This window comes from Bufo gargarizans, chromosome 2 (assembly GCF_014858855.1).
Source record: "Bufo gargarizans isolate SCDJY-AF-19 chromosome 2, ASM1485885v1, whole genome shotgun sequence".
NCBI classification, from domain to species: domain Eukaryota; kingdom Metazoa; phylum Chordata; class Amphibia; order Anura; family Bufonidae; genus Bufo; species Bufo gargarizans.
Window position 1 is genome coordinate 108,027,222 of NC_058081.1, and position 22,823 is coordinate 108,050,044.

The 22,823-nt window shown below is 50.5% G+C and overlaps 2 protein-coding genes across 2 annotated transcripts in view; one reads left to right on the forward strand and one right to left on the reverse strand.

The window, feature by feature from the left end:
* The window catches only part of HACD3 (3-hydroxyacyl-CoA dehydratase 3), a 36,507-nt gene extending 35,364 nt beyond the window's left edge, over positions 1-1,143 (reverse strand). The window contains exon 1 of the mRNA XM_044279388.1: positions 1,011-1,143. Coding sequence (XP_044135323.1) covers positions 1,011-1,088 — 78 coding nt within the window. The 5' untranslated portion in view covers positions 1,089-1,143. The remainder of the gene's footprint in view (positions 1-1,010) is intronic.
* A 101-nt stretch (positions 1,144-1,244) lies between these two features.
* DPP8 (dipeptidyl peptidase 8) overlaps positions 1,245-22,823 on the forward strand; it is a 44,411-nt gene continuing 22,832 nt past the window's right edge. The window contains exons 1-11 of the mRNA XM_044279387.1: positions 1,245-1,564; positions 4,363-4,620; positions 7,772-7,884; positions 7,993-8,166; positions 9,340-9,508; positions 9,630-9,740; positions 9,876-10,004; positions 10,207-10,268; positions 11,570-11,670; positions 12,666-12,843; positions 13,845-14,004. Coding sequence (XP_044135322.1) covers positions 1,558-1,564; positions 4,363-4,620; positions 7,772-7,884; positions 7,993-8,166; positions 9,340-9,508; positions 9,630-9,740; positions 9,876-10,004; positions 10,207-10,268; positions 11,570-11,670; positions 12,666-12,843; positions 13,845-14,004 — 1,462 coding nt within the window. The 5' untranslated portion in view covers positions 1,245-1,557. The remainder of the gene's footprint in view (positions 1,565-4,362; positions 4,621-7,771; positions 7,885-7,992; positions 8,167-9,339; positions 9,509-9,629; positions 9,741-9,875; positions 10,005-10,206; positions 10,269-11,569; positions 11,671-12,665; positions 12,844-13,844; positions 14,005-22,823) is intronic.

Sequence of the window (22,823 nt, forward strand, 5' to 3'; positions counted from 1 at the left end):
GTTAGGTTCAGCTGACATTAGCACATCGCTAATGTCCGCTAGTTTAATAGGGTTCATTCTGGTGACACAAACCATTTAACACTTGCTTTTTATGATCCACACCTGATTTTGGCTTCAGAAACTGCCCGTGTGGCGTCCTGTAAGTCGCAAGGTGGGGCTCCACGTATCAGGCTTTTTCCAGCACAGATCTGGAGAATCTGGAGGTCACGTCATCACCTTGAACTCTGTGTAGGGTTCCTCAGACCAGTAGGCGCGTTGTCCTGCCATGAAGAGGTCTGTACAGTGTGAGGTGCATGGCAGGAGCCGAGAACGCTGCCCACAGCATCACATTTCCTCGTCTTCTTCACAAAGCACATCCTGGGGCCAGCTCTTCTCCAGGTAAGGCCACGTTCACACCAGCGTTTTTGCTGGATCCGTCATGGATCAGCAAGAACGCTTCCGTCATGATAATAAAACCGCATGAATCTGTCAAGAACGGATCCGGTTGTATTATGTCTTCTATAGCCAACACGGATCCGTCATGAGCTTCATTGAAAGTCAATAGGGGACGGATCCGTTTTCTATTGTGTCCGAGAAACCGGATCTGTCCCCCTTGACTTACATTGTGAGTCATGACGAATCCGTCTTGCTCCGCACCACATTGCGGACAGAATAACGCTGCTTTCCGCGTTATTCTGTCCGTGATGGGAGCGCAACCAAACAGAGCGGAATGCATTCTGGCGCACTCTGTTTCGTTCAGATTTGTCCAAATTGACAATGAATGGGGACAAAACGGAAGTTGAGTTGCTATGACGGATGGGTCGGTCGCACGCGCTGGGTCCAAGGGGAGCACGCTCACTCCATTAAAATCTATGGGAGCTGATGAGGAGCACTCTCTCCAGACTTCAATGGGAAGTGGGTGCTTCTGCTCCCAGGACCTGTCCTACACTAAGTTCATTCATGAAGGTGACAGCTCCCACCCAGAGCCCATGGAGACGACTCCTAAGCCCCACATGGGGGATGCACGGTACCTGCACGTCGCTGAGCTCCACCCGGAGGTACAGCTCATGGTGCCTCTGCGCCCAATACACCGGCGGGGTGAGACTCATGGCGACACCTTGCTCCCTGCTACCGCTACTAGAACAATCCAAGCCTGCAACCCGGCTGTCACTGCGCCACCCTGTGGGCGGGGCCTGGAGGTACGGGCGGCCACATTAATTGAGGGCAAACAGTACAATGGAAGAGAGCCGGCGGCCATGATGAGTGAGGGCAGGCCGCCATTACTCTGGACGTAAGGAAAACACTTGAGTGACCCCAATAAGCGGTGGACAGAGGCCGCTCAGGACTGTGTACAGACAGCGGGGGACGGCACACAGCCCAGCTACGGCATTGTGCAACTCCAGGAGTAGGTGCGCCTCCCTCCAGCAGGGGGCGACCGCGTCTGCTTGCCCCCGCCATTCTCCAGGAAGCGGATGTGTGAGCGGCAGTTGCACTGGGGAGTGAGAGCAGCCAAGTCATAACCGGGGACAGAGAGAGAAGAGGAGCCGGGCTCGGCCGCTGACACCCTCCTGCTTCCCCATGCTAGGTGAGCTCCCGGGGGACGTGTGGACGGGGCTCCGGTGACGCAGGGTGGAGGAGCCTGCACAGCTCCCAGTGGAGGGCGGGCAGAGGGACATGCGGGGGGCTCACTGCCCTGGGTGCAGTCCATGGCCATAGTGTGCACCTCCTGGGATGGTGTAATGTCTGCTGCTCACATAGACACGTATATGTATCATCCACCAGCACCATAGCCACATCTGTCTAGGTTGTCAGCTATTGATGGCTCTGGGAGTTGTCAGTACAACCATCTGACCGCTTCCCAGTGGGATGTAAGGCTGAATGCACACGTTGCGGATTACACGCAGATTTTCGTGCGGGAAAAACCGCAGTGTAATCCGCAGCATGCCGATTATTTCTGCAGATTTTTAGTGCAGATTTGCAATGCAAAGGGACGAATCTGCCTCAAAATACACAACTTGGGCTATTTTTACACTAGCGCTAATATTTTCCGGTATTGAGATCCGTCATAGGGTCTCAATATCAGAGAAAAACGCTTCTGTTTTGTCCCCATTCATTGTTAATGGGGATAAAATGTAACTGAACAGAACAGAGTGCTCCAAAATGCGTTCCGTTCCATTTGGTTGCGTTCTCATACCGGAGAGCAAACCGCAGCATGTAGTCATGGGATGCGGAGCAAAATGGATCCGGCAAGGCCCGCAATGCAAGTCAATGTGGACGGATTCATTTTCTCTGACACAATAGAAAACGGATCCGTCCCCTATCGGCTTACAATGGTTTTAGAGACGGATCCATCTTGGCTATGTTAAAGATAATACAGCCGGATCCGTTCATAACGGATGCAGACGGTTGTATTATCAGTAACGGAAGAGATTTTGCTGATCCCTGCCGGATCCAGCGAAAACGCTAGTGTGAAAGTAGCCTAAGACATGCAGGATTTGGTGCAGAAATGCAGAAATATCCACACGAAAATCTGATTGTAAGCGGGCATTCACACGACCAGTCCGCAATTTGCAGATCTGTGGAGACCACCTGTGTGGAGCAGCATGTCCTGCCCTTTGTTAGGGCTCTGGCAGATAAGCGTGTCCTGTGCAGGAATCGCATTCCGTGTGTGAGCGTGATTTCCTGTTCTGGACACTGCTCGTCTCTCAGGAACACATGGGATTATACTGATTTATAATGCTGTGTGTCTCTGCATGACCTTATGGCTACAGAATCCTAGTGACATAAAGCTGCCAGTATAAGGCTACTTTTCACACTAGCGTTAATACTTTCTGGTATTGAGATCCGTCATAAGGGCTCCATACCGGGAAAAAAAACATCTCCATTGACTTCCTTTGTCTGCAGCTCTTCTTCCGTTTACTTGGATTTCCCACTGCTCGCCAAAAGATTCTGACTTAGCACTAACACGTGGGACTGGATTAGTCTGTGGTCCTCAAAATAGTTTGGCGTAAAGCCTGCCAATTTATTTTCATGGTGCCCTACTTCTCAATCTGCCACAGCACAGACCTCCTCATGGCTGGTGTACATGTCCACCTGTACATTGCACCGCCATTTGTAAGTTGTTTAACCGCAGCACTAGTAATTTTCTTTCATGGAGGTCACCTAAAGATAAAAAATGGCGTATTGACATCCGTAAATATAAAGCACCTTATTTGCGCCACGTTTAGGTCTGATTTACGGTAATGTGAACGCATTTGTGAGCCTGTGTTATGACTGCAAGTCCCGGCTGGTGTAATGCACCAAACCTAGGCCACTTTCACACATGCGTTGTTATTTCCGGTATTGAGATCCGGCAGATGATCTCAATACCGGAATTAAACGGGTCCGTTTTGATTTTGCACATCAGGATGCATCCACTTTGTTAGGTCGCGTATGTGTGAAATCGAAACGGGGAAAAAACGGATCCGTCACTAAATACATTGAAAGTCAAAGGATGACTGATCCGTTTTTTTTTTTTTAGGCTCTCAAAAAAAAATTGGATCCGGCACCATTGACTTACATTGTTTTCAGCGTAGGATCTGTTTTTATGACTGGACACAAAACCACAGCTTGCAGCGGTTTTGTGTCCGGTCACAAAACGGAATACTGACGGAACGGAAGACATCCTGAACGGATCTCTTTCCATTCAGAATGCATGAGGACTAATCAGATTTTTATTTTTATTTTTCTCCCGGTATTGAGATCCTCTGCCTGATCTTAATACCGGAAAACAACAACACAAGTGTAAAAAGTAGCCTTGCGGCTGTCAGTATACAGCGGTTGCCAAGTCGAGATTTGCAGCCCCAGTACAGGTGCTCCGATGTGCCCATGCTATGCCCATGTGAAACGGGTCAAATTCTTGACAGTTTTCTGGTGCATCTGCTTTAATAAATGTGCCCCATTAAGGCCTCTTGCACACGAACCTGTGGCCATGCTGCGGGACGCAATGCACGAACCCCCACCATGGGGCAGCGGATCGCGAACCCATTCACTTTAATGGGTCCGCGATCCGCCCGTTCCGTGAAAAGATAGGACATATTCTATCTTTTTGCGGAAAAGAAGTACGGGCCGAAACCCCACGAGAGCACTCCGTAGTGCTTCCGTACGGTTCCGTTCCATGCTTCCGTTCTGCACCATTCCGCATCTCTGAATTTGCAGACCTATTGGAAGTGAATGGGTCCGCCCCCGTGATGCAAATGCGGTCCGCAATAAGCCCTAAGGGTTGGGCTGCATGGAGATGTTGGCCGCAAACTGAATGAGGTTGCTGCAAGGGTGACCCAAGAAACGTATAAAATCCGCTAGATTGTTTGCATTGTGTCTGTAACGGGAGGTTCATATTGGCAGGATGTAACATGGCGGCCGCTATGGAGACAGAGCCGGTTGGACTCGAGGTATTTGAATCTGCAGAGCAAACTGGGGGAGACCGAAAACCTGAACCTTTCTACGTGGAGCGTCACTCATGGAGTCAGATGAGGAAGCTGCTTGCAGACACCAGGAAATACCATGGATATATGATGGCCAAAGCCCCGCACAGCTTCACGTTTGTGAAGAGAAATGACCCAGATAGCCCTCACTCTGATCGCATGTACTATCTGGGTATGTGTAAGTATCGCCAGAGTCCTGAGCTGTATACAGGTAATGGTTACACAGGGATGATGGGGGCGCTCTCCAAGGGGTCTGCAGCGTCCATGCACATTACATTGTTGATTCCACCTAACATTCCTCCCAAAAAAAGCAATACCTGATCATAAGGGTCCGTCTCTCAGCACCCTCATCAATCGGCTGTTGGAAGGGGCCACAAACACTGGGGCCCCTTCCTCAGCTGGTGATGCCATGGTCGTTGGTCACACTTTTATGAAGTGAACTGGATGCAGCTGTAATACCAAGCGCAGCCATTATACAATGTATGGAACTGGGCTTGGTATACTGTGAAGAGTAGCTGATCGGCAGAGGAAGGGGTGCCAGGAGTCGTATAGCATAGGCATGTGATGGCTAACCTCCGGCACAACAGCTGTGGTAAAACTACCACTCCCAAGATGCCTCCTTGGCTTTGTTGTTCTCAGAACTCCATAGAAATGAATGGAGCTTCCTGGGAGTCGTAGTTTCACCACAGCGGGAGTGCCGGAGGTTAGCCATCAATACCTCTTTAGCCTGCTTTGGACTCATGCACACCCGTTGTGTGTTTTGTGGTCCAAAAATTGTGGATCCCCCAAAACACTGAGACAGCTTGATGATAATGTCTGTAAAGGGCTGCGGAATATGTCGGCGTGCCATGCCAGCGCAGCTTTCCCTTTGTTGTGTACCTGCTCGCTGTCGACATCGCAGCGGTGAGCTGGTAATTACCAGGAGCCGTCCCGTTCACTTCAGTGGGGTGGCTCTGAAGTATAAACCCGAATAGAAAGGAGCTGTCCCATAGAAGTGAATGAGACACCTGCGCACCGCTGTGATGTAGGTCAGCCTCAGGAATGGATGGGGTCACGTCTGCTGCGACTGGTCTGCGAATTGTGCTGTGACCCCATTCAATCCTACTGCTGTCCTGTTACACTGTGATGCTTGGGACCACGATGCATGTTACTCCCAAAACCGTTGTATAGTCGTACCCTGAGTGTGGGATATGTGGACAGTTCGGCGCCATATATTTGAAGCCTCAACACAGGAGAAGATTTTTGAAGGTCTGTGTGGTGTTCTAAGGCTACTTTCACACTCGCGTTTGGTGCGGATCCGTCATGGATCTGCACAGACGGATCCGTTCAGATAATACAAATGTCTGCATCCGTTCTTTATTATCTTTAACATAGCCAAGACGAATCCGTCTTGAACACCATTAAAAGTCAATGGAGAACGGATCCGTTTTCTATTGTGCCATAGAAAACGGATCCGTCCCCATTGACTTACCTTGTGTGCCAGGATGGATCAGTTTGGCTCAGTTTCATCAGACGGACACCAAAGCGCTGCAGGCAGTGTTTTGGTGTCGGCCTCCAAAGCGGAATGGAGACGGAACGGAGGCGAACTGATGCATTCTGAGCGGATCCTTTTCCATTCAGAATGCATTAGGGCAAAACAGATCTGTTTTGGACCGCTTGTGCGAGCCCTGAACGGATCCCACAAAAGGAAAGCCAAAACGCCAGCGTGAAAGTAGATTAAGATAACCACTCATTGAAAGATTCTGAAGTTGGCACAAGTCCTTCCATGCCGTACTTGCAAGGTCCATGAAGTGGGGTCCTCATATTGTGGATTTGTTGTCCATGTTTCTCCGTGACATTTATTATTATTATTTTTTTTTTTCATGACTCCCAAAATATTTTTAGTCAAAGAAATCACTTCTGACACATGTCACATCACATGTAGATACAGGATCCAGTGAGGCCGTGATTACATCTCAGGACCACTACTGGTACCGGGTGTTAACATTCACATCTGGCTTGTGTTTGACCTCTTACAAGTTGATGGGGGGGGACAGGACAGTAAGACATGAATTCTTGATATCGGGCATACTGGTTTCTATGACGTGTCAAATCTCCTCCAGCTGGTGGTTGAAGATACAGCAGTGCCAGAAACGCTACCTCTGAACAACACTGTCACACTTGTCACATGCAGCAGATTTGTTGCAGAAATTTCTGCAACTGTCCCTTACATCTGAATGGGTTTTGCAGAAACAGTACCATTCAGATACATGGAACTGATTTTCAGTTGCCACAAAACTGCTTTGTGTTAAAGGCACATGATTGATGGCACTGCGATCTTGGCGAGCACTTCCAGAGCTGTAGCTGCTGCAGAACATCTGATACGTGGGGTGTTGGACCCCAGTGATCAGATGTTCATATCCTGAGGAAAAGCCATCAGTATAAGGGCTCGTTCACACGAACGTGTGAAGCCTGTGCTGCAATGCACGGGCACCTTCCGTGGGGCAGGCTCATGGGGATCGCAGACCTATTCGCTTGAATGGGTCCGTGATCCCTCCGTTCCGCAAAAAAGATAGAGCATGTTCTATCTTTTGAACGGAACTTTAGAAAGCACTCCGTAGTTTGCCGTTCCATGCTTCCGTTCCGCATCTCCGGATTTGCGGACCCGTTGAAATGAATGACAACGGAACGGTGCCCGTGTATTGCGGATCTGCAAATGCGGTCCGCAATACGGGTACGGGACACCAACTGTTGTGTGAATGAGCCCTAAACGGTCTAGAAAATCCCTTGAGGCCTCATGCACATGGCTGTATGTGTTTTATGGGCTGCAAACTGAGGATCTGCAAAACTCGGACTCCACCCGTGTGCGTGCCACAATTTTCTGCACAGGTAAAAAAAAAAAAGTCTTATCCACAAACAAGAATAGGACATGCTCTGTCTTTTTTTTGCAGAACGGACAAACATCTGCATATTTTGCAGCCCCATTGAAATGAATGGGTCTCCATCTGAGCCGCAAAAAATGTAGGTCGGATGCGGACTGAAAATACGGCCCTGCATTGGATTGGTTTGGCATGGCCGAATATCCATGTTCTATTAGTTGATGGGGATAAGCTGCTATGTCGTCTTTAGTATCTCCACTGGATAGCACCGTTTGTGACACCTCATGTGCTGATCCGATGTGGTCTTGTCGTATGTTTTTGCCTGTCTTGTAAATCTAACCGGTAAATAGATATTTGTGAAGGTTACTTCCGCAGTCTTAGCGCGGCTATGTAGAGTGCCCATCTTCTACGGTAGATGCAGTTTATTTGTCACTGAGGATGATATTAATTTGTTTCCTGCTTTGCGCTCAGCAATGTCTGGAGAGAACCGGGAGAATACTCTATTTTACTCCGAGATCCCAAAGAACGTGAACCGCGGAGCGCTCCTCATGCTGTCCTGGAAGCCTTTGCTGGACACCTTTCAGGTGGGACATTGGGGCAGATTTATTTATACTCTCCACAAAAACCAAGGCGAGAGGCAGAGAGTGGAGTGTATAATATGGCAGCATTCACATTCGTTGTTACTGTTACAGGCCACCCCTGATTACGGCATGTACTCCCGTGAAGAAGAGCTGCTCCGGGAGAGGAAACGCATTGGTACAGTGGGCATTTCTGCTTTTGATTATCACGCAAAGAGTGGAACTTTCCTATTCCAAGCAGGAAGCGCCATCTACACTGTCCGTGATGGGGGCACCCGTGGATTCACGGTAAGGATGGGCCGAAAAGCATATTCAGTCTGCCTCCTTTTTATAACTTGTCCAACCTATTTGTATCACCTGGACTCTAGTATATTGATGCGTATTATAGAGAAATCTCTGTGGGTTCTGAATAAGGGGCATAAGTACAGACAAGGGTAACGCGGGTCTTTTGTAAGCCCACCCATGATGAAAAGCCCCCCCCCCCACCAATCAGCTGTTTGAGAATGCAGCAGCGCCCCTGTGAGTGCCACGGCCTTCTCTTTGCCTTTCCTAGGCCAGTGAAGCTGTGTTCATTGTTCATGTGGCCTAGGAGCAGCTGGACCTATTCAAGTGAATGGGGCTGAGCTGCAATACCAAGTACAACCACTATACTAAATACGGTGCTGTGCTTGGTAACTTGCGAGAAGCCAACGGCACTCACAGGAGCGCCACTGCATTCTCCAAAAAGCTGATAGTCAGGGTCCAGGGTGTCGGACCCCTAATGATGACCTATCCCTCAGGATAGGGCATCAGGATAAAAATCGCAGAAAATCCTTTTAAGGGCATATATTTTCTCTTATACTCGACTCATTAGTTTTGTAGACTTATAAACCGGGAAGGGCAGCCTCGCCACTCTTGTCTATTGGCTTTGTGTTGGATTGCAGCCCAGCTCCGTTCAAGTGAAAGAGGGATGCTCAACCTGCAGCCCTCCAGCTGTTTCAAAACTACAACTCCCAGGATTCCCTAATAGCTGCAGGCTGTCCAGGCTAGCTGGGCATTGTAGTTTTGCAACAGCTGGAAAGCCACAGGTTGGGCATCCCTGCCGTAGAAGATAGAGCCTAATCACAAGAGTGGTGCTGTCTCAGGAAGAAAGCAGCCATGTCACTCAATATGCAGTGGAATGTAAAGTGATAATCACATCTCAGGCATTTATGGCATATCCACCTTTGGGGCCTGCACCTATCACTAGAACAGGGCCTCCGAACCCATCCCATCTGCATGCGGGAAGCAGAGGTGATCGGGTCTGTGAGAACGGGCAAGCTGCGCTACACTGTTTCCATTACTCCTATTCACTTGCATGTGAGTTCCAAAAACGTAATGCTCATTTCTCTCTACCCCTGTATTTATACTTGATTAATATTCTATTCCTTATTGTCACTGCTCTTATTAATCTCTATGGTCTCCTTTTTAATTTATCTGTAGAAGCAGTCGCTGCAGCCACAGTTACTGGAAAGCAGTTGCCCCAATATTCGCATGGATCCCACCATCTGTCCTGGAGACCCTACCTGGATGGCATTTGTGCACAGCAATGATTTGTGGGTGGCCAATGTAGAGAGCGGCGAGGAGCGCAGGCTGACATTCGTGCACAAAGGTTAGATAAATGCCTGGAAGCTTGGCATGTCATTGATGTACTATGTCTATCAGCGATATGGCGGTCTATAGGGTCTGTGCTGCACAATCAAGCAGGTGACATCATTCTTTATGTGACACAGATTTGGTTGGAGTGGAAGAAGATTCCCGTTCTGCCGGAGTAGCCTCCTTCGTTTTACAGGAGGAGTTTGATCGCTACACTGGATACTGGTGGTGTCCCCGCAGTGAAACAAGTAAGCGCGGCAGCTCTGTATGATAGGCGGTATGTCTGGGAATCATGGCGCTGTTGTAAAAAAGTTTTGTGCGTGTTCTACCTGTCCATTCATCGTGTGGCTCAGCCTGACATACAGTTTATCTTCATGACACAGCCCCGTCAGGCGGTCAGATACTGCGCCTCCTCTATGAAGAGAATGACGAATCTGAGGTTGAGATAATCCATGTGACATCACCAATGCTGGAGACACGCAGGACGGATTCTTTTAGGTACCCCAAAGCTGGTAAGTGTCTTTCTCCCCCCCCCCCCCCCCAGATCTTATTTAAAAATGCAGATCTAAATATATATGATTGTATTAATGCGATATCAAGGTGATCCTTAATACAATGTATTTGCGGTTTTATTTCCTGAATAACTATTAGCCGCACTGCACATGTCATCTGTCCGCTGAAAGGCAATCATTCCGATCACTTTTTCTTTTCCAGGGACTGCAAACCCAAAAGTGACATTTAAGCTGTCAGAAATAACTGTGGATTCGGAGGGCAGAGTAAGGGAACTTTTTTTTTTTTTCCCACTTTGTATAAAGCAGTTTCTTATTGTTGGGTTGGGCTGGCAACCAATGATAAATCAGTGACGTAGAAGTGCTGTTCCCTAAATCACACTGCAAAGTCTGTGTATTACTGTGTGATGCAGCTTCAGACTGCCTACTGCTTCTGATGGATTTCTCCCTGTCGGCTTACAATAAGGAGGCAGGGAAGAGCAGTGTGAAGCAGCATCACATAGGAATACACTGTAGATTCCACAGATGTCATAGGCAGTTGAGTCAAGGGATCTGTCGTATCGCTGCTCTCCTGGTCCCTTAAAGGGGTTGTCTCATCACAGACAATGGGGGCATATCTCTAGGATATGTCCCCATTGTCTTTTATAGGTGCAGGTTCCACCACTGGGACCCGCACCTATATCGAGAATAGAACCCCGAAAGTGCTGGACGGCGCACTGCGCATGCACAGCCGCCCTACATTCATTTTCAATGGGGCCGCCGAAAATAGCCGAGCTCGGCTATTTCCGTCTGGCTCATAGAAATGAATGGGATCGGTGGCCGGTCATGCACAGTGCACTCTTTCACTTCTATGGGGAGTGCGATTGGTGGTGGCCGGACCAGAGTCCTCCAGCTACCACTTTGCGGAGCTCTGTTCCTGATGTGGGTCCCACCTCTGTGACCCGCACCTACACCTATAAGACAATGGGGCCATATCCTAGCGAGATGCCCCCCTTGTCTGATGAGAACCTCTTTAAGTCAGAAATTATAACATCAGCAGTGCTCTAGCATACAAGGACATAGAGGAGGAAAAACAAGGTGGACAGAGCTTGGTGAGTGGGGGAGATGCTTGAGAGGTTAGATAGATGTTCAGCCACACAGGAGAGACTGAAGTCTTGTCGGGAACCAGAAGATTGCTGCTATTGAAGTATTATGTGAAATGGTATGAAACGGTGTAAAGATGCAAGAAGAATGGTGACACCCATTTGCTAGCTATTTAATACATTTTCAGGAGGAGTAACAGAGGGTACAGTACAACTCGGAGCACAAAGAAAAGTGTCTTCAGAATCATTTCATGCACAGTGCACTTATTCACTAAAACTGAGCACTCAGGATAGCGGACATGGTCACTCCAATGATAGTATAACCATGAAGCGATAAACACCGTAATACAAAAGAAGAATCTCTACAAGTCACTATTGGATATTGGTGTGAAAAACCTATTTCACACCCACTCTGAACTTCTCTGCCCCTTGTAGGACGGTGGTCTCTGCTATAACCATTATTCTATTCCTACTTTTTTATGCTAGGTGTTGGACGTTGTAGACAAAGGGCTGCGGCAGCCATTCGAGGTGCTGTTTGCAGGATGTGAATACATCGCTAGAGCTGGCTGGACTCCAGATGGAAAGTAGTGAGTTTCCTAAGCCTAATACTGGATGTAATATTCAAATATCAAAGACCAAAAAATGTTGGTAGTAAAAGTTGCTTGTACAAACCAATAAGGATGGGCCATCAATATGTTGTTGTTTGTTTTTTTTTTTTTTGGGGGGGGGGGGGGGGTCGGTCTTTGGAGCACCACATTAACCTTTGGTGTCCATCCAGACGTATCCGACTGTCTATTCATGCAGCTGTGCCTGGTATTGCAGAATGGGTTGAGCTGACCTCACAGAAGATGATGTAATGCTCTGGAGACCACCACTGATCTCGCATTGATTCCCATCCTAAGGAAAAACCTTCACTGCTATTACCAACTTAGGCTACTTTCACACTTGCGATAGCCTTTTCTGGCCAGGCTGTCCCCCCTGCAGTATCCATGCTACCGGGGAAGTCTGCTCCTTTCCCAGTCACCATTATGGGGGCGGGGCGGAAGTCTGTCCGCAGCACGGCAAACAAACCGAGAGGCGGCCGGACAAGAACCCCAGCATATTGTAATTTTTGTCCGGCCGCCTCTCGGCTTGTTTGCCGTATAGTGAATGGGGCCGGAGTGGACTAGCAGTAGCAGGGATCCGGCAGGCTGTTCCCCCAGCCTGAACAGCCTGCCGGAAAAGCCTACCGCAAGTGTGAAAGTAGCCTAATACAATCCTTGCACAGTTTGCTTGACTGACACTTTCTGTAATTCCTGTTGATGTCTCCGTTGACTTCTAAGGAGAATACATCCTCCTCTCCTGATAGGTGAAGGTCTCACAGCTAGGGTTCTGATCTATCTTTGACAGTCCCATAGAAGTGAACATGAGTGCCCCAGTGGCTGTGCAGGTGACTACCATAACATTCACATTAGAATTTTATGTATCAACAATAGTTATCACTAATTTCATTATTAAGTAAAGTCATGTGGGAGGTCCAGGTCATGGAGGTGGTTAATGTTTAGATGGTTTTGTCATGATTTGTTTGTGTCTTTCCCTGCAGTGCCTGGGCTATCCTGCTCGATCGCCCTCAAACACGTCTGCAGATTGTCCTGATCCCGCCGTCTCTGTTTGTGGCTCCCTACAAAGAACTTTCAGAGCATCACCGGTTGTCGGAGTCTGCTTCTGAATGTGTGACACCTCTTGTGATCTATGAGGAAACGACGGATATATGGATAAATGTATGTCGTTAACACTGTTAGGACTATTCTCAAGCCAATGAAGTGCTATGGTCACTGCTCCTGCATAGACTGGAATGTGTGCAGGGCCATGACTCCATCAGGAGTTTCCTAATTTCACCTGGGTGACAATATGCGAAATACTGCATACTCTGCCAGTCCGTTTAGCCACCTAACTTTAATAAGGCATACACGTTAAGCTGGTGGAGTATGCATGTCTTATTAAAGTTAGGTGGCTAAACGGACTGGCAGAGTATGCAGTATCTTGCATATCATGGCCCACGTGAAATTAGGAAACTAAACAGCAGAACACAGTAAACAGGTGGCAATGGGGCGCAGAATTGTTCAGAAGTTGTCCTACAGTAGACTTATGATATATTAAGCAGCAGCCAAAAACCAGCCAGCTTTTACAGGAGAGGACTTCGCCTGCTTGGCGCTAGTCAAACAAGTAGGAGTACTGGCAGAAGATTTCTGTGACTCCCATCCTTCTTACTGAAGAGTGATCACGTCTTTGTGGGTGGAACTGCCTTGATCTTTGGATCAGATTGGGAGGGGGGGAGCCTGGCTGCTGAATCTGAATTTTACAGCATGTCTGATTTTGGACAACTCCTTATTATGAAGTGTAGGAAAGATTTTAGCTTCATTTAGGTTAGTGCAGGTTCTTGCATGGACAAATGGGGAAGAATCGCTTTTAAGAATGATTTCCCTAAGTCAGGGATGCTCAACCTGCGGTGCCTAAGCTGTTGCAAAACTACAACTCCCAGCATACCCAGACAGCCTACAACAGGGCATGGTGGGAGTTGCAGTTTTACAACGGCTGGAGGGCCACAAGTTGGGCATCCCTGCCCTAGGTGATTGAAGGAGTTGTCTGACCGGGACTCTGACTGTGCCCTGTTGGTGCAGGTCTTAGTCCTGGTCCTTGGAAACAGCTATGTAGAGCATTTAAGTATTCCTATTTTGTCACTTTCAGTTCCTTACTGTAACGATTTCTTCTCTCTTGATAGATTCATGATATCCTGTACTTTTTCCCCCAAACCCGAGATGATGAAATCCAGTTCCTCTTTGCCTCTGAGTGCAAGACGGGATTTCGGCACCTTTACCGGATCACCAGCATATTGAGAGCGGCCAGTTCTGGTAGAGCAGGAGCTGATCTTCTGGGGCTCAGTGAGTTGCTTCATACATTTCTACATTGTGACCTTTCAGTGTGTCACATTTGAGCTGTACTTGGAATATACTTTTTTTTCTCGCCCATTTTCCTTGGGGGACACAGACCTTGGGTATAGCTCAGCTCCCTAGGAGGCGTGACACTAAGTAAAACTGTTAAGCCCCTCCTCCATCAGCTATACCCTCAGCCTGGAGATAGAGGCTACCAGTTTTAGCTTAGTGTCCAAGGAGGCAAGACACTCCCTGCTACTGCAGGGCTGTTTTCTCCTTGTTGTAATTTTTTCTCTAATTTGTTATTTTATTTTTGTTTTTTCCTAGGGATACCAGAGACGCATTGGCCTCTCTGCTCTCCCGGGGTGAGCTGCGCCAGTGCCAACTATCTGCACTGCTGCCTCCCCCACAGAAGCAATAGGGGATCTGGGCAGCAATGGCTCCCCTACATCCCGCCAGCTAGGGGGTCGCCCGCACGCAAAGCCCCTCTCCCAGCTTCCTGCCACTGCGGTGCCAGTAGCTGAAGGGGCGACCCTGCTGGAAGGAACTGAGGGTGAAGACAGGTAAGATGGCTTTTCCAGCCCATACCCTGTCCCTATTTGCACTGGGTTTGGGGGGGCACCCGTGGTCGTCATTTGAGCGCTCTGTAGATCTCCCCATCTGCGGCTGCTTCCGCTCCCCAATGGCTGATTCCCCACGCTGTTTATAGGGCCCGGATTACTCTCCTGACATCCTTCTCCCTCCCCGCCGCCGCCGCTCCGTGCGTGATCGGGGGGCGGGGCTTAGGCCCGACATCGGCGGTTCGGGCTCGGCGGGGGACATTGTGACAGAGGAGGCTCGGTGAGGTCACCCACCTGCATATCGCCGCGCACTTGGGCCTGCGGGCCTTATTCTACGGACAAAGGTTTTCGTTTTTCACGCTCCTGCATAAACCTGAGAGTCACGGCAGCAGGGGGCGTGCTCTTTTTCGCGCGCGCGTCATTGGGGGCGGAGTTACGTTCTCCTTCACAGGAGACATTCAAACGTGTAGGGGGCGGAGCTTCTTCCCGCGCCTCTGCTGAGGTTTTTTGCCGCGTTTCCTCACTCCGTTCTGGAAGCTGAGCCACGTGGGAGACTCCTGGTGCATAGATTGCGTTTCTGGGACGCACGCTCTCTGCTGTTGCTGCCTTTCTGCAGCTGTTGATCTGGACTTCACTCCTGACGTTCTTCTGACACTGGTAGGACAGTTAACCCTCTCCTAACCCTCCTGGTCATAGCTGCTGCTACCCCTTGTGGTCTCTGTATCAGGGTACGACCACTTTTTCAACATGTCAGATCCCACGGGTGCCCCCAAACCCTGGTACCATGCCTGTACCGCCTGCAAGGAACTTTTTCCGCGTGGGCAATCTGAGCCGCATTGCCTTGCATGTCAGGCCCCGGTGCAGGGCCCGCTTTCTGCTGCGCCCCCCGGTGCCTCTGAACCCCCTGACTGGGCTAGGTCTCTGTCTCAGGCGGTGGAAAGCCTTACACACGTAGTGGGCCGTCTCGTGGATAGACCGCCTCTCCCGCAGGCTGCCACAATCCCTGTCGCACCCGCTGGGACTACCGTTTCTGCCGCCCCCACTGATTCCCTGCCTCCCAGCGAATCTTCCAGGGCCCGGCATATTCAGAAACGTTCAAGGGTTGAGCGCACATCTTCTCCAGATGCTTCGCTCTCTCCGCCATGCGTGCGAGCTCAGTCAAGTCTATCCTCTCAAAGGGATACGCCTTCTGAGGGAGAACTGGCGGATTCGGACGTGGACATGGACTCAGAGCTTCCGTCCAAATTGGCGTCCGCGGTGGGGCATCTTATCACTAGCATCCGTGATACCTTTCACATACACGATGACCCCCCCAGCTCTGAACAGGCCGGCGTGTCCTTTCTTCGCCCCAGACAGGCCTCCAAGGTCTTTCCCATCCACGCTGATTTTTCTTCTGTGGTGTCCAAGGCTTGGACCCGGCCTAACGTCCGCTTTGTTACACCCAAAAAGCTGGACATTTGTTATCCCTTTCCAGCGGATTCTGTGACCACGTGGACGTCCCCGCCTAAGGTTGATCCTCCCGTGGCTCGCCTGTCCAAAAGCACTACTATTCCTGTACAAGACGGATCTTCCCTCCAGTCTGCTGAGGACCGTCGTACGGAATCCCTCTCCAAGGCCATATTTACTGCCTCTGGTTCGGCCCTTAGACCGGTCTTTGCCTCCGCCTGGGCTGGTAAAGCGGTCTCTGAATGGGGTTTGCAACTGGAACGGGAGTTAGGGTCGGACGTCCCTCTACAGGACCTCCGTTCCTTAGCCCAACTAATTGTCCAGGCCGGAAAATTTGTCTGTGAGGCCTCTCTTGATGCGGGTGCCCTCATTGCCCGTTCCTCTGCCCTGGCAGTTTCTGTCAGGAGGGAACTCTGGCTGAAGGTTTGGGCGGCGGACGCCGCTTCCAAACGCTCTTTGGCTGGCCTACCATTCACGGGTTCCCGCTTGTTCGGAACCCGTCTGGACGAACTTATATCTGAGGCCACGGGTGGGAAGAGTACTCACCTCCCCCAGTCCAGGCCGAGGGGCGCCCCCCGTGGTCGCGCTGGTTCGTCCCGTTTTCGGTCCTTTCGCAAGCCCACCGGGTCTAGACCCGCGGCCGGTTCTTCTTCCTCTGGCCCAGCCCAGGATAGACGCAAGAAGCCGTTTTTTCGGACGCAATCTACCTGGCGCAAGCCCCAGCCCACACGGGCTCCCACAGGCCAGCAGCCCTCTGCCTGAAGGTGCGCCCCCACCCACCCGGGTGGGGGGCCGCCTTCTACTGTTCAGGAACGTATGGCGGGCCCACATCTCAGACGCATGGGCGCTCGAGATTGTATCTTGCGGATACAAGATCGAATTTGCGTCCATTCCGCCAGACCGTTTCTTCCGGTCCCGTCCTCCGCGGGATCCCGTACGAGCGGCCGCCTTCTTCACGGCCATTCGCTCTCTAATGGACAAGGGTGTCGTCGCCCCCGTGCCTCCGACGGAAAGGTTCAGGGGGTTCTACTCGAACCTCTTTGTGGTTCCCAAGAAGGAAGGCTCAGTGCGACCGATCTTGGACCTAAAGCGCCTGAACCGTTTTCTCCGACTGCAGAGATTCCGGATGGAGTCTCTCAGGTCCGCAGTGGCCTCCCTGGAAAGAGGGGATTTCATGGCCTCAATCGACGTTCAGGATGCATATCTCCACGTTCCGGTTGCTCCATGTCATCACCGCTTCCTGCGCTTCGCGGTGGGGGACGATCACTTCCAATTCGTCGCCCTTCCCTTTGGTCTGGCGACGGCTCCTCGAGTATTCACCAAGGTCCTGGCCCCTGTCTTGGCCCTTCTGCGTTCAAGAAGTGTTTTTCTTCTCCCTTACTTGGACGACATCTTGGTCAAGGCACCCTCCTTCTCTCAGGCATCCGGCAGTGTGGGACTCACTCTGGAGACCCTGACGCGGTTCGGTTGGATCATCAACCACCCCAAGTCTTCTCTTACCCCCTCCAGATGGCTGATCTTCCTGGGGATGCTCCTGGATACGGAGTTGGCGGAGGTCCGCCTCCCGTCGGACAAGCGTCTGGCCCTTTGCGGGTCTGTTCGCAGTCTCCTCCGTCATCACCGCCCTTCCCTCAGATCCAGCATGCGGTTGTTGGGGAAGATGGTTGCCTGTTTCGAAGCGGTGCCGTTCGCACAATTCCGATCCCGCACCTTTCAGAGGGCAATTCTGTCGGCCTGGGACAAATCACCGAGGAGTCTGGACAGGACCTTTCTTCTGCCTCCCCTGGCTCGGGCTTCCCTCAGCTGGTGGTTGCATATCCCTCTACGGGGGAGGTCCTTCCTCCCACTGAACTGGCTGGTGATTACCACCGATGCCAGCTTACGGGGGTGGGGGGGGGTTTTCCCTCCCCGGTCCGTCCAGGGCGTTTGGTCTCTATCGGAGTCCAGACTTCCAATCAATATTCTGGAACTGAGGGCGATTCTTCTGTCCCTCAGACACTGGACCCATCTACTGAGGGGCCACCCTGTTCGGATCCAATCGGACAATGCCACGGCTGTGGCATACATAAACCATCAGGGAGGCACTCGCAGCGCTGCAGCGATGCAAGAGGTGACCCTCATTCTCCTCTGGGCGGAGGCGCATGTGCCGGCCTTATCCGCGATTTACATCCCGGGGGTGGACAACTGGGCGGCGGATTTCCTGAGCCGGTCCACCATCGACCCGGGAGAATGGTCCCTGCACCCAGAGGTGTTCGAAGCCCTTTGTCTTCGCTGGGGTCGCCCCGACGTGGACCTCATGGCTTCCAAATTCAACCACAAGGTCCCCCGATACCTGGCCAGGGCACGGGACCCGAAGGCGTACGGCGCCGACGCGCTCGTCCTTCCGTGGCGCGAATTCTCCCTTCTGTACGTCTTTCCTCCTTTCCCCCTCCTGCCACGGGTTCTTCGGAGGATCACGGCAGAGGGCGTTCCCGCGATTCTGATCGCCCCGGATTGGCCCCGCCGGTCTTGGTACGCCGACCTAATGTTGCTGTTGGCAGACGCACCGTGGCCACTGCCCTCCAGGGAAGACCTTCTCTCTCAGGGACCGATCTTCCACGAGCATTTAGGCTCGCTACGTTTGACGGCGTGGCTATTGAGACCGCCGTCTTAACGCGACGGGGTTTCTCCGCGGACGTAGTCCGCACCATGATCCGTGCTCGTAAGCCCGTGTCCTCTAGGATCTACTATCGGGTTTGGAGGTCCTATCTGGGGTTCTGTGAGTCCCGGAGCATCCCACCTCTCCGGTTTTCTCTTCCCACGATCCTGTCCTTCCTCCAGTCGGGTCTGGACCTGGGGCTGAGCCTCAGTTCTCTGAAGGGACAGATTTCGGCGCTGTCTATTCTTCTCCAGCGTCCCCTGGCCCCTCTGGGGCCAATTAAGACCTTCTTACAAGGGGTGGCTCACTCTGTTCCGCCGTACCGCCCTCCAGTTCCATCCTGGGACCTGAATGTGGTGCTCTCGGCGCTCCAATCAGCCCCCTTCGAGCCTTTACGGGAGGTCTCCCTTCGCCTTCTGTCCTGCAAGGTCATTTTTCTTGTGGCCATCACATCTCTCCGACGGGTGTCGGAGTTAGCGGCTCTTTCTTGCTCCGAACCTTTCCTGATCTTCCACCAGGATAAGGTTGTGCTTCGGCCTGTCCCGTCCTTCCTGCCAAAGGTGGTCTCCGCCTTTCACATCAATGAGGACATCGTCCTTCCGTCGCTCTGTCCCTCTCCTTCCCACCCCAGAGAACGGGAACTGCACCGTCTGGATGTGGTCAGGGCGTTGAAGATTTATCTGGAGGTCACCGGATCCTTTCGGCGCACGGACTCCCTGTTTGTGGTTCCGGAGGGTTCGCGCAAGGGTTTGGCGGTCTCCAAGGTGGCTATTGCCCGTTTCATTAAACTGGCGGTGTCTGAGGCTTATCGAGCCAAGGGTAGAGCTCCGCCTTTCAGCGTCACTGCTCATTCCACCAGAGCAGTCGGAGCTTCCTGGGCGCAGAGGCATCGGGCCTCGGCTGAACAGTTGTGCAAAGCAGCCACTTGGTCCTCTCTGCACACTTTCACAAGGTTCTATAGAGTGCATACGCATGCATCAGCGGATGCTGCTTTGGGCCGCCTGGTTTTGCAGGCAGCGGTTTCCTGATGCTCCGGTGGTGGTCCGCCTTGGGTTTGTGGTCCCTCCCTTCTTGGACTGCTCTTGAACGTCCCAAGGTCTGTGTCCCCCAAGGAAAATGGGCGAGAAAAGGAGATTTTTGTATAACTTACCAGTTAAATCTCTTTCTCGCTCTTCCTTGGGGGACACAGCACCCACCCTTCTGTGTTTTGTTACAGGGTTATGGTCTGGCGCCCCGTTGGGTTGCTGGCTGGTTGTTTCCGTTATTGGTTGTTATCCTTTCACTACTTGGACACGCAACTGGTAGCCTCTATCTCCAGGCTGAGGGTATAGCTGATGGAGGAGGGGCTTAACAGTTTTACTTAGTGTCACGCCTCCTAGGGAGCTGAGCTATACCCAAGGTCTGTGTCCCCCAAGGAAGAGCGAGAAAGAGATTTAACTGGTAAGTTATACAAAAATCTCCTTTTTATATCTAGTGAGTGTTTGCTCAATTCATAAGAATGCATTGACGTATGGATCTTTGTTGCCATGTAAACAGGTTTCTAAGATACCAGAGGAATGTGTTCACACTGACTGATACTTCATCACAACACCTCCTGTGATAATGAACCATAGCATACTTTAATTGATGTTTTGACTGGAAATTAAGCATATAACACACTTATCTGCCTCAAACGCTACAAATAAACTAATTCTTGACCTCCATCGTACATGTACGGCGCAAGTCGGGTCTTTCCCGTTCCAGGGAACAGTGGGCACCATAGCTGCCAGGTTTCAGCTGTTTGGCACAGCACAACCCTGGGACTAATGTTTGTGATCGTCTATAACTGTGTTCCTCAACTCCAGTCCTCAGGGCCCACCTACCGGTCATGTTTTTTGGATTTCCTTAGTATTGAGCGGGTGATATAACTAGTGTCAAAGCCTTAGGACTTACCACAGGTGTTCATTCTGTGGGAAATTCTCAAATCCTGACTGGTAGGTGGGCCCTGAGGACTGGAGTTGGGGAACTCTGGTCTATAATACCGATCGTAGACATTTAACCCTCTCATACACCATTGTCACTTCTGACCACGGCATTTCAGGTGGCTTAGAATGGCTTTTCCGTGCAGGACCGAGGCTATCGCAGCTGTAGTTCCATTGGAGGCATGCAAGTGGCAGGCCTCCATAGAAACATAGAGCAGCTCCCATAGGCTGCAATGGTAATTTGTTGTAATCTATGGGACAAGCGTTCTAACAATTGTTAAAGTCCACTGAGGGAATGTAAGATAAGTAAAAATGTTTTAAAATAAAAAAATAAAAAAATTTAAATCGCCTCTCTTTCCCTGTAATAAAAATAAAGAAAAAAATAAATATATTTTGTATTTCAGCTTCATTATATGTGTGTGTGTATATATAATAAATATATAAATAAATATATATATATATATATATATATATATATATATATATATATATATATATATATATATATATATATATATATATATTATTTTCACACTCGCACACTTAGACCCCATGCACACGGCCGTGTGTGGGCCGTGGAACCGTGGCCTGGATCCCTCCTGAGAGCAGGAGCGCACGGCGTCACTGGTTGCTATGACGCTGTGCGCTCCCTGCTGCCGGCACGGTACAGTAATACACTGGTATAGATCATACCAGTGTATTACTGTATTGCGGCGGCAGCAGGGAGCGCACGACGTCATAGCAACCAGTGACGCCGTGCGCTCCTGCTCTCAGGAGGGATCCAGGCCGCGGTTCCACGGCCGTGTGCATGGGGCCTTAAATTGGTCCGGTGAACGCTGTAACTGGGGGAAAAAAATCTAAATGACCAATTTTGCAGTTTTCACCTCCCAATAATAATATAAATGAAAAGGCCGACACAAAAGTTATGCCTCCTAAAAGGTAGGGAGTAAAACATGGAAACGCAAAAAACTAAAAATCCCAGGATCTTAAAGGGGTTAATATGTAGTGCAATGCCCTCTGGGATACATTTGATTCAGCAAAAGCTAATTCAACGAGATACTGCCCCCAAGAATACTGCTATGAGGATCTACTAGGTTCTCCGAGCACAGGACTGGCTGTCCCAGAGCCAAGAGCTCATCATTGAATGTGTTTACAATTAATCCTATAATGAGAAGCAGCAAATGCAACCAACTTAGTCTAGTTTCACATTAGCGGAAGGGGACTCCGGCGGGTGTACAGCTTGTCGGATCCATCCTGCCGCTAGTTCACGCATGCCTCTGGACTGCTGCTTCGTCCCCATTGACTATAATGGGGGCGGGGGCGGAGTTCCGGCGGCACAGCAGCACACAGCGAGAGGCAGCCGGACTAAATGTACTGCATGCAGTACTTTTTAGTCCGGCTGCCTCTCGCCGTGCCGCCGGAACTCCACTCCCGCCCCCATTATAGTCAATGGGGACGAAGCAGCAGTCCAGAGGCACACGTGAATTAGCGGCAGGATGGATACGACATGCTGTTCACCCGCCGGAGTCCCCTGCTGCTAGTGTGAAAATACCCTAAGACTGAACTTTGGGGGAGGTTACGAGATGCATGGAAAAATGTTCCTGCAGACTTCTTGAGAGACAAACAAGTCTGCAGAAAAAAACTTGGAAGCTGTATTAACGCTTTAATTACAAGGCCTATTGGGGCCTTAATAACCGGCTACACTTCAGCAGCCATTTTTAATTTTTTCATTTTTTTTTTCTTTTTCTTTCACTGAATTGTCTTGTTTTAGGCCTCATGCACACGCCTGTATTTTTCACCGGTGTGTGAATTTTTTTTTCTCGCCCAATTCCTTGGGGGACACAGGAACTCTTGGGTATAGCTTATCTCCATAGGAGGCGTGACACTAAGTAAAAGACTGTTAAGCCCCTCCTCCAGCAGCTATACCCTCAGCCTGGAGAGAGAGACTTCCAGTTTTTTGCTTAGTGTCAAGGAGGCAAGACACCCTCTGCACTGCAGAGTTGTCTTTCTGAAGATTTTTTGATTTTTTACTTTTTTATTTTATTTTCACTTGATTTTTTTCACAGGGACAACAGAGTCGCAGCAGACTTCTCTGTTTTCCCGGGGTTGAGCTGCGCCAGGGCCGGTTATCCGCCCTGCTGCCTCCCCCACAGAAGAAAAGGAGGACCAGGGCAGCTCATGCTCCCCTGCATCCCGCCAGCACTGGGTCGCCCACCTGCAAGC